The sequence below is a fragment of the Mchenga conophoros genome, linkage group LG1, assembly GCF_057382185.1.
Source record: "Mchenga conophoros isolate Kocher_MC1m ecotype Shallow Benthic linkage group LG1, M_conophoros_male_GT1.1, whole genome shotgun sequence".
Taxonomy (NCBI): Eukaryota; Metazoa; Chordata; class Actinopteri; order Cichliformes; family Cichlidae; genus Mchenga; species Mchenga conophoros.
In genome coordinates, this window is record NC_140526.1 from 27,792,090 (window position 1) to 27,804,111 (window position 12,022).

At 38.9% G+C, this 12,022-nt stretch overlaps 1 protein-coding gene across 1 annotated transcript; it reads left to right on the forward strand.

The window, feature by feature from the left end:
* The first annotated feature begins 659 nt into the window (after positions 1-659).
* psmd14 (proteasome 26S subunit, non-ATPase 14) lies at positions 660-4,353 on the forward strand. The gene is made up of 11 exons (XM_085280884.1): positions 660-818; positions 1,600-1,662; positions 1,911-1,982; positions 2,072-2,191; positions 2,356-2,426; positions 2,629-2,779; positions 2,936-3,043; positions 3,592-3,666; positions 3,750-3,875; positions 3,985-4,047; positions 4,177-4,353. The coding sequence occupies exons 2-11, from the start codon at positions 1,615-1,617 to the stop codon at positions 4,273-4,275; spliced, it is 933 nt and encodes a 310-aa protein (XP_085137010.1). The 5' UTR covers positions 660-818; positions 1,600-1,614; the 3' UTR covers positions 4,276-4,353.
* The last annotated feature ends 7,669 nt before the right edge of the window (positions 4,354-12,022 follow it).

Sequence of the window (12,022 nt, forward strand, 5' to 3'; positions counted from 1 at the left end):
AAGTGGATGGAAGAATAATAATGAAGGGCTACCTCCAAATTCTTCCACTTCACCTCAAATCAAATAGCATCAAAAACAGTGAGACAGTTCAAACTTGGTTACTGTTAGTTTGGGTTGACTTGATGACTAGCAAAAGCATCTGGTCAAGGTGCTGCTTGTTGATAGACATTTTAATATAAGTTGATGTGTATGTTTATATCTGACCCTGTGTGACTTAGAGAAAATGCAAAATAAATTCAAGCCTGTACACCCAATTATTGTTTCTTGAGTCACTAAATGTGTAACCTGTACAATCATTCCTCCCTGGAAAACTATACAGCATACACAAGGGCCGAGTTGTCCAAAATTAACATGACAGTCATGTCCATGATGAGGGTATGTAAATGACTTCAAAATATGTATATATTGACAGAAAGAGCTGATATATAAGTACCCATAATTCAACTGGTTAGATTAACAGAAAAGTTAATACAAATAATAAATTATAAAGACTTTTGATATAAATCTGGTTCTTCTTCTTCTTCTTCTTCTTCTTCATCTTCTTCTTCTTCTTCTTCTTCTTCTCCTTCTTCTCCTTCTTGTCGAATTCTTTACATAATCGATTTGTTGTCCTAAATGACTTAACATACATAACTGTGGCTCCCTCTAGTGTCTCAATGTTGCAAATGCCAGTCGGGCTCCACCAATATACGTCATTAGTGCGACAGTTACTCTGTGGAAAAAAGACGATTCTGGCTGATTCATTGTAGCCGGGTGGTTTGTTTCGGCTACGACCAGAAAAACAAACTCTTCTGAATACCACACAGGTCTGACAGCAGGTAAGTGGAGGCAGACGTTCAACACAGCTCACAGAAGTCATTAAATCTGATGAAAGGGGATTACTGTAAACAATTTGTTAATCATTTTCTTGTACTAAACGGTGCAGGCTAAGTTAGCACAAACAGGCTAGCGCTAGCATCACGCTAATTGTGTCCGTGAACTGAGCTAAAAGCAGCTCAAAACAGTAAACAAGCTAAAACTATAGTCATCAGCCACAGGCATGTAATGATACATTAACTAAAACATACGAGCCGATAATGTTTTATCAGGCTTATGATGTTACCGTATTGCGTTTGACGATTATGGGTGAATTAGCACATTGAAGCTAACTGTCATTAGCCTTTCTTTGGAATATGGATATTTGATTAATTAATGTAATTTTTTGTGTTACTGGAAGTGCAGTTTAGCTCATTTTCTGCACACAGAGCTTAGAAATAGTCCGAATTTTCTACTCGAGTTTACTCGTTAGGCCTACGTACACTGTGACTACACATAACGTCTAATCTCATAAAAACAAAATATAACCAAAATATTAAAATAAAATATGCATAAGGTACATTTATTTTAATGTTAGCAGTTAAATATAATTTTAAATAATGTATAGGGTGATCTTATTAATTTGGAGATTGTCCAAACAGAGTAAAATCTGATCTCTATAAGTTTTCTTTGAATAAATGTGGACTGAAGGAACTATTACATATAACTCTGTATCTTCACAAACCATGTCCTGATCACGAGTTTAACAAAACTTTTTTTTGTTTGTTTGTTTCTGTTTCACAGTTAACACATCTCAGTATGGACCGGCTGCTTAGGCTCGGAGGTGGAATGCCAGGTCTTGGCCAGGTAACCTAAAGATAACCAACAGTATAACTACATTACATAAAAAATACACTTGCTAAAGGGGAGTGCTTGTGTGCTGCAGGTTTTATCAGATGGTTACTGCCATTAAATAAATATTAACAGAAAGAAATATAATGCTTATGCACATTGTATGCTCTAAAATTCTAACTGATACCTGGAATGTGGTGATTAGTAAAAGCTGCTGCTGTCTTACAAAAGCCTGAACTAATAAAAAAAACACTGCTCCTCAGGGTCCCCCAACAGATGCACCTGCTGTGGACACAGCAGAGCAGGTGTACATCTCCTCTCTTGCCCTGCTCAAGGTAACACCTCTGCACCACATCATCAGCAGTAAGTATGTGATGTCCATAAAAAAAAAAACATCTCGATGACTTTTCATGCTATTCCTCAGATGTTGAAACACGGGCGTGCTGGTGTACCCATGGAGGTCATGGGATTGATGCTGGGAGAATTTGTTGATGACTACACAGTGCGAGTGATTGATGTGTTTGCCATGCCGCAGTCAGGAACGGTAAGTTCATTTGTCCCAATCTCCTCCTGTAGATTACCAAGGAGTGCACAGTTGGATAATAAACACCTTGTTTGTATCATGATATGACCAATTTTGAAATAAATTTGTGATGATTAATGTTGACTTTATACTTTTTCACAAAATCACAATTTTGTGCCTCACAGGGTGTGAGTGTCGAAGCAGTGGATCCTGTGTTTCAGGCCAAGATGTTGGACATGCTAAAGCAGACCGGCAGGTAACACTTGAGACTATATAAAATGAATAAAAACTCATTTTCAAAAGGATAGTTTGATCAAATACCTGCTTAGCTAGTAATTGATGCATAAAGTGAAGGCTTAGAAGAGAAAATGAAAAGTTTTTATGAAAAAATTTACGTTAAATGTCTCTAAAATCATATTCACATATGTCTGCTGTCCTCTTCCTGTGCTGTTTAACAGACCAGAGATGGTGGTGGGATGGTACCACAGTCACCCTGGGTTTGGTTGTTGGTTATCTGGTGTGGATATCAACACACAGCAGAGCTTTGAGGCTCTGTCAGAGCGAGCTGTCGCAGTGGTCGTTGATCCAATTCAGAGCGTCAAAGGGAAGGTAGGGATGAGTGGGTACCAAGGAGAAACCCTCTAATCAGCCTCTTATTATTTCAAGTGCAGCGCACAAGATCAGTTATTAAGTGAGAATTCATAATGAATTAGTGATGATGATCGTTTAATTGTGAAACGGTTTTTCCTCCACTGTCATCTTCAGGTTGTTATTGATGCCTTCAGATTGATCAATGCCAACATGATGGTGTTGGGTCATGAACCAAGACAAACCACATCCAACCTGGGTCATCTGAACAAGCCTTCAATCCAGGTAACCTGCTGTTTGTGTTCTTAGAACATGGGTTTTTTCTTAAAATCTCCTAACAGATGGTAGCAACGTGTATTGTTATCTCCAGTTTCTGAACATCATATGCAAAGTAATAGTCACTCATGCTTCTCCATAAAATTATGTTCAGCGTTTTCTTTGAATATTTGCAGACAACACCAGCTGTTTGTTTTGTTGTTAGTGTTCAGTTAGCCTCAACAATCAGCTTGTTATAACATGAACAAACACAATTCAGTTAACTTTATTTACATGCAGTTAAATCGTTGCATAACAGCATATACCTGAGGCAGTTGGCACTAGTAAGGTTGCATTCAGAGAGACGTGAAGAACAGGAACAGCTGTGTGCCCTGCCATTCATCACACTTCATTTCCAGCCATTGTATTGAAACTAAATCAGTGTAAAAGATCTAAAGAGGATTTTTTGTAAAAATTCAAAACAAATCCAGTGTTAGAGATTTTTTTTGTGCAATGTTTGCTGACATTATCCAAAAAGGAAAAAAAAATGCTAAACTTGATGTTTCTTGTGTTTTCAGGCCCTGATTCACGGACTCAACAGACACTACTACTCCATCACCATCAATTACAGGAAAAATGAGCTGGAGCAGAAGGTTTGAGTCTCACAACCTATTAAAGAGTTAATACTTTTGTTAATTTGTGGTAGAACATATGACACATGACTTTTCTTATTCAGATGCTGTTGAACTTGCATAAGAAGAGCTGGATGGAGGGTCTGACCCTGCAGGACTACAGCGAGCACTGCAAGCACAATGAGACCATCGTCAAAGAAATGTTGGAGCTGGCTAAGAACTACAATAAGGTGCGACTTGAAATAATTCAGCAGCAGATAATTTTTTTTAAATTTTTAAATTATTTTTTTTTACCATACTGTTCCACAATACTGACATACTGTCATATTTCCACCTCAGGCCGTTGAAGAAGAGGACAAAATGACCCCTGAGCAGCTGGCAATCAAGAATGTTGGAAAACAGGTAGATTTTTGTTTGTATTTATTATAAACTTTATTGAAACCAGGGAATTCTCAAAAAGGATCTGAAAATCTTGACCCTGTGTTTTACATTTTTCATCTTTTTAAAACTTTTTTGTTATTTAATCTACAGGATCCCAAGAGGCATTTGGAGGAGCACGTAGATGTTTTAATGACATCCAACATTGTACAGTGCCTAGCTGCCATGTTGGATACAGTAGTTTTCCAGTGATTGGGCTGTGTGTGTATAACTGTTAATATTACAACCCTTGTTTTCTTTTATATAAAATAAATGTATGTATGACAGTAATTCCTGTGCTTGTGTCTGGACTGACTTGTAGTGAACTGAACTTGTTAACAGTTACTGGAGGAAGTTGAACCACAGCAAATACACCACAGGGAGAAATCTAGTTTAATTAACGCAGGGCACTTGGAAAAGCTTAATCCAATACAATGTTACAAATATAAGAACAGTAACCTGTCAGATGACGCGACGCAAAAAGTGCCCACTTGTAAATAAGCAAAAACATACCCGACTATTTATTGGAAAGAACCAGAAACGTCAGATTAGGTTTTATAGCTGATGTAATCTGTCAGAAACTGGAGTCCGGTTGACTGTTTGCACCAAGCAGTGCAGTCTATTAATCAGTTATTCTAAAACAGATTGTAAAAACAACTCTGAACATTTGATAAATAAGTGCCAGCACAATATACATGACCACCTTACTCCTGATGGTCAACTGTAGCTTTTACAGAACATTCAAGTATTAGCAGCCAGATGTTTTCCGTTGTTGGAGGTTTCAGTAGCTTAAAACAAAAAGTGGAAAAAAAAGCTACCATGAAGTTACCGCTTTTATCAGAATATATTTTACAGACATCGCAGAGAGCAAACAACTTTGTTCTTTTGTGCCAAAGCTTCTAATATCACTGAGCTGACTCAGCAGGGACTCTCTATGTTCATGTAACGCCTCTCTTGACCATTAGATGGGGACAGGGTTTCATGCCACAGGGCCAATAGCCCCACCTTCAGTATTACAGTTTTTCTCGATTGGTTTGGCTCATTTCTTGAAACCGAGATGACATTCTCAAAATAACATGGACAGATCTCCAAACCACCTTGCAATTGTTCACAACAGAATGTCATTTCTCATTGGTTTTATCAAATTGCAAATGCTTTAGTTCATGTCTCAAGTGACTCTGTGCTTCTTTTCAAAGGATTATGTACAAGTAGCTACAGTTAGCACAATGAGCCCACATTTACGGTGGCACGGTGGTTAGCACTGTTGCCGCACAGCAAGAAGGTCCTGAGTTCAATTCCAACATCAGGCCGGGGTCTTTCTGTGTGGAGTTTGCATGTTCTCCCCGTGTTTGCGTGGGTTCCCTCCGGGTACTCCGGCTTCCTCCCACCGTCCAAAGACATGCAGCTTGTGGGGATAGGTTAATTGGATAATCCAAATTGCCACTAGGTGTGAATGTGTGAATGAATGTGAGTGCGAATGGTTGTCTGTCCCTGTGTGTTGGCCCTGCGACAGACTGGCGACCTGTCCAGGGTGTACCCCGCCTCTCGCCCTATGACAGCTGGGATAGGCTCCAGCGCCCCCCGCGACCCTGAAAAGGAGAAGCGGAAGCGAATGGATGGATGGATGTATTACTAGACCTTGGTATGAACTGAGAGGCTGCTCGAACTGTAAAGTTTACAAATTACATGGCTGAACATATAGCATCTTGACAAAGACCTCATTCTCAGCTTATGCAAAGGCATGTTTATGTGTGGGAGAACTCATTTTCTAACAGCAAAAGCTGAGCCTAACAGCCGATGCTCGTCTTAGTTCATTAAAAAGGGAAAAAAGACACAATGGGTTCACAGGATCTCAGCCAGCCAAACAACATATATCACATCAACTCAAGTGATGGCGAAGAACGTGGAGCATATGGTCTCGCTCCTCTCCATCTAATATATACTAACTGGACAGATAGTTATGACAGACACGGTCTCCTGCCCTTCTGTCAACCTTAAGGTATTTCAGGCTACGTCATTTTTGCTCCTCACCAAAATCTCTGCAACCCAAAGCTGTGAAAAATGATTTTTTTTATAAAAGGGCTGTTCAATTAAACAGCACACTCAAAGACATTTGGAAATGACAGAGCAAGCCCACACATAATTCAAAAGAGTTTGATATCAAAAACATAATATTCCAAGATATATTTTACAGCTGTGCAGATGACTGGAAAGCATCTGTTTTCTCAACTGCTCGTCCAGTTCATGGTTGCTGGGAACTGAAGCCTCGTCCAGCTGTCATACAGTGAGAAGCATGGCACACATTGGACTGGTCACCAGGTCATCATAGGACGCACGCACGCACGCACGCACGCACACACACACACACACACACACTAGTTGACCTAACTGAATATCTTTGGATAGTGGGAGGAAGCTGGAGTACCCTTTCAAGATCTTTGACCTAAATTAATGAAAAATTAATGAAAAGCCAACAGGAAATCAGTAAAAGCCTGGCGTTCTTAATAATTGATAACGACTCAAGCTGTAGCTTTGCGAACATCAAAATTATCAGTAACATTCTGTAAATGTATAAAATTATAAACATTTCAAAGTGTCAGTTTATGTAACAATGTGGAAGGATGATAATCCCTGGTTATAAACGTTACCTTGTCATTCCCTTCCTGAAATTCTTCATGGGGTTATTTTGATGCAATCACACACTCAGCACTCTATTGAACCGCTTGTTAATGTAAATATCAAGTTAGCCGATCACATGGCAGTAACTCAGTGCAGTTGATTTAAGTGACTTTGAACGTGACGTGGTTGTTGGTACCAGACCGGATGTTCTGAGTATTTCAGAAACTGCTGATTTACTCAGATTTTCCATCATCTCTAAGGTTTACTGAGAATGATTTTAAAAAGAGAAAATATCCAGTGAGAAGCAGTTGATGAGGGTCAGAGGTCAGAAGAGAATACCCAGACTGCTTAGAGGTGATAGAAAGGCAATAATAACTGAAATAGACAGAAGCAGAAGCAGATGCCATGACCATCTCATTATGAATGCAGATTATACATATTGATGGCTGCTTCCCATAGCATAGAGCATCCCATGGGTGCAGTTGACACACAGTGACTGTGTGATGTTGTCATGTCAATATGGACATGGATATGTTACCATCACCTTACTGAATCTATGCCTATCTATCCCTTTGCAGAAATTAGGCTCCATAAATGCTAAAGAGGTAAGTATTATTTCTCAGTTACAGTGAATAGATAGAAAATAAACGGTAGGAAACTAAACAGAAGAAAGAAGAAGAGAAATAACAAGTTAACATATACCAGTGACACAGTCCAGGGCCTGATCAACCCTGGCAGGGCCTCCTTGGATGAGGGTGTCTAGTGACAATGGTCGAAACACCCGATGAATACAATGTCCACTACTGACGATGTGTCCCAAATTTTAAAATGATAAGCTAGATCAGATCTCTAATCCCTAATCCTAACTAAGGAAGGAAAATGGCAGATTAGCCTGGGTAAAAGACTGAAAGTTGAGGCACACAACAACGTGCGCTGCTGGTAAAGTTTCTGGGCTGCCTTTCCTCATAACAGCCATCCCTCAAGAGTCTCTCCATCTAAAGCAATGCATTATCAGGGACTGTAATATCTAGTTTTTTTTTACTGAATGTGTTTGACTCTCACGCTTTCATGTAGTGCACCATTTTTTGGAACTCAACCAAACATCTTGACAGCTTTAGGGTGAAAGATTTCAGTTGGTAACTTCCTTAGTGCTTGGAGGATGAACCGTAACATTACATCAGTGATTACTGACGCAGATTCTCTCAGATCTTTGATGTCACCAACAGGCCAAAATGTTTACTTTTTGTGAAAGATCTCCGTAAGAGACCTCCGATGTAAGCTACACTGTGAGGTTCATGTTGGTGAGCTTTTATCTTTCATCAGCTATTAGACCAACAGAGACCATCTTGTAAAAATATTATGTTTCCACACCCAATAAAGACATAGTTATAGTTCCAGATAACAATGTTGTAAACCACAGTGTATTTACACCACAACGTACATTCAGAAACAAAAATACAAGCCTACAGAAGTAGCAATAAAATGCCTAATTACTATTTATATAAGTCATAGAAGCATAGCTTCTTTTGTAATATTAGTTCAAATGTATGAATATTGCATTATTATCACATTGTAATAACATGTTTGCATTTCAGTGGAGTTTATTATAATGGATTCTCTTGTATAAACAGATGGATATCACCATATCTCAAAAATAACTCATGCTTCACTTACCTAAAAACATAGTCAGCATGAAGGGCCAATTCACATGCAGCAAGTCTGTGTATTTAGGTACAAAGTGTACCTTCATATTTCTAGTGCTGAATCATGCTAGCTTGCACTGGAAGCATTTTCAGACATATTCTTCTGCAAATGTCAGGAGATGTCTCCCTGAGATTACAGCACAAAACCAGTCGTGCGCACGGAGCAGCAGCCATAACAACAACACAATGTTATCTTCACCCTCCAGAAACTTCCAAACTTCAAGTCTGAGCTGAACGTATTTGTTGTTGGACACTTTTTCTGGGAATGAGAAAAGTCTGCTTTCTTTTTCTTAGAAGACTTGGGAAGTTTGCTGCCTCTCCATGTTTGAGTATTCATGCAGCTGATCCTTCGTGGTCAGACATCATCTTCTCTGCCTCCTCAAATCTAACAACATCTTCTCCTGCAAGGAAACTGAAAAGACACCATCTTTTGGTATCTCTCATAAAAAAGTGTTTTTCTCCCTGCTTCCAAAGGACTTCCAAAGAGATGAGCTAAAGAGGGAGGCGTAAAACAAGGCAGGCTCTTTAATAAATGCTGGAGCTGTTTGGTGCGGTTCAAGAAAACAGATTACTCCCATGGGGCCACGGCCAAGCACACAGCACTCTGCTCCACCTTAGTGGACCGGAGCCAAAGGATGACAGAGTTAAAGCTTTTTAATTGCCCGGTTCTGCCGGATGGACAATTTAAATTATAGCAACAAAAAAAAAGTTTTTGTGAACAGTTTAAAAATTCTTAAAATGCTGTTGACAAATAAATCAATAAATCACATCTCATAACTTTTAACTTTTATTAGGTTTGTGGAGGTTTTCATCATCTCATATGATCTTCACCTCGGTTTTTTTTAGCCATACTCGTGAATGGCTCTTAGGATTTTTGTTCAGTTACTCACCGCTTTGATCCAATCAGAAATATTTTGACAAATATTTGATTGCCATAAAACTTTGCCAAAACCATCTGCAGACGATGACTCCAGGGACTTTTCATCCAGCCAATATCAGGTCGAATGTTTTACTGATTCTGGAAAATTGGGAAAAATCTTGATGAATGGGCAAAAACTGTGATATGGACATATTTGGTTTCCAGATAATAAATCTGAAATACCTTTTTCTCCAGCACGACTAAGAATTTCTAGTAAAATATCTCACCAGCTTGGCTGCTATTAAATTTAGTGCACACATTCAACAATAAATTGCAATAAACTTCTTGGGCTTTTGATCTCATGCCAGCATTGGGGAAGATTTGACTTTGCTTAATACTTTTAGTTTTTCACTGGTGCGATAATGTCTGAGTGCAGCTGTTCTGTTTAAATGAAATTATTCAGTTCATGATCTGAACGTGTTTCTTTTCGATAAATGATCATATTTTATATGTTTTAGAAACCAAATAGATCGTCTCAGAGTTTATATAACATTATTGATTTATGTAAGCAGCATTTCTTGCACTTGTGCCGCCTGAGTTTGGCAGCTGTTTTCAATTTAAACATGATTTTACTTGGACACATGTATTAAGGCTCGTGACTGGCAGAAAGAACACACAGATATTTACGGTAAGTTGATGGTTTCCCAGATTTACACTGCTTCTACAACCTGAGAAGCAGCAGGGTATTTTTTTTTAATCCATATTCACAGAGTTCTCTCTATGATTTTTTTTGTTTGTTTTGCTTCATAATAAAAGTCTCATGTTTATGGTTGTGCCACCATGACATTTGAGGACATACAGTGATGGTCAACATTAAATTATCTCAATATCTTTAGAATTAATATTAGTTATAATATGGGACTATTTTAACAATAAAAAAATCTGAGAAGCAAAGTTAATTTGTGATCTTATATTTATGGTTTTTAGATAGCAAAATATAAAACAATATACATTATTTGCACTGAAAATATTTTACACGTTTTAGAACCTATATAATTATGCGTTCAGACACAAAAATATCACATTATTGATCCATATATACTGTGTACATGTGTACAGGTTTATTGAGTTAATTCCTCCTATATCACATGCTGGTATGTTAAATTGCACAATCAGTTAGCACGGAGGTTGTGACTGTGTCATCTATTTTGAAATGTCCAGTTATTTTCAAACACTGCTGAGTTTGCACCAATGTGAAGTTTTAGGTCTTTTTATGCCTGGAAGTTATACTTCTACCACCTCCACTGTTACACAGTGAAATTCTTTTAGCATCATACAGACATAGGCTGCCAGGGAATTCCCATGATGCATTGAGTTTTTCCTTTCCAGTCACCTTTCTCGCTCACTATGTATTAACAGACCTCTCTGCATTGAATCATATCTGTTATTAACCTCTGTCTCTCTTCCACAGCATGTCTTTATCCTGTCTTCCTTCTCTCACCCCAACCGGTCGCAGCAGATGGCCGCCCCTCCCTGAGCCTGGTTCTGCCGGAGGTTTCTTCCTGTTAAAAGGGAGTTTTTCCTTCCCACTGTTGCCAAAGTGCTTGCTCATAGGGGGTCATGTGATTGTTGGGTTTTTCTCTGTATCTATGAAGCGCCTTGAGGCGACTTATGTTGTGATTTGGCGCTATATAAATAAAGTTGAATTGAATTGAATTGAATCATGTTGCTTCTTTTGGTATTAGGCTGACATTCAGCACAAAGTGTTGCGCAGCCTTTGTAAAACCTCACAGAGCTGCTAGCACTAAGCTCTAAACTGAGTTACTTTAAGTGCTCGGACAGAAAAGCATCATTTTCCTTTTCATGACAAACAAGAAAAACTCCAGAACAGCCAGCGATTGAAGCTTTGGGTGATATCAGGGCCCTCTCTCTGTCTTCCACATGTGGAGATCTCCACAATATGCTGAAGGTGTGAATAAATATTTCTACTTGTTCGTTATTGCACGAAGCTGTGAAGTTTGGCCAGTGGTCTGCACATCTGGAGGAGCGTCTCTTTGAGGCGATAAGGACCCGCCCGTGAACCCAGATCTGATTTTCCAGAGTCTTCCTAGAGCAATCCCAACTGTATTTCCATTTTCATCTTTTAAATGATTCAGAGTAAATGTGAAACATTTGGACGTTTTAAATGCAATGCAATCTGTCAGACAGCTGTGGTACGTCAGCTTGGTGTCTGTTCTTGTGCACCCTGCCCCTCCAGGCAGAATGCCCTTAACCTGCAAAGGTCCTTCCCTTCTCAGCAAATCTGTTCAGCCAAGAAATAAACAGAGCCTCACTCTTAAATCATCCTGTTTAGTTCAGCTCAGGCTGCTTTGTACCTGCAGTGTTCTCTCTCAAACATATACAGGATGTGATAGATGGTACCTGCCACTGTTAGAACAAGGCATTACATCTCTGGGCTATACTTTATGGACTTTAAGCAATAATGTGACACAATAGGCAAATAAATAAATTAGATCTTTGACTCTAATGCGTCAGTGAAAAGAAGCAGAAGTTTGAACCTGGCTTCATCCAACATTCTGACAAAGCAGACATCAGTGACTTCTGCTAGTGAAATTTCAGCCCTGTTTATCTTCCTCTTAAGCTTTTAATTAATCAAAGTCAGAGAGAAAATGATCATAGTTTAAACCATCAGTTACCACCTGCCTTCTAGCCTCTTTCACCAAAACGCATAAGAGAGATCAAATGAATTGCAAAGATGGAAGCAAGTAGTTATTCTACC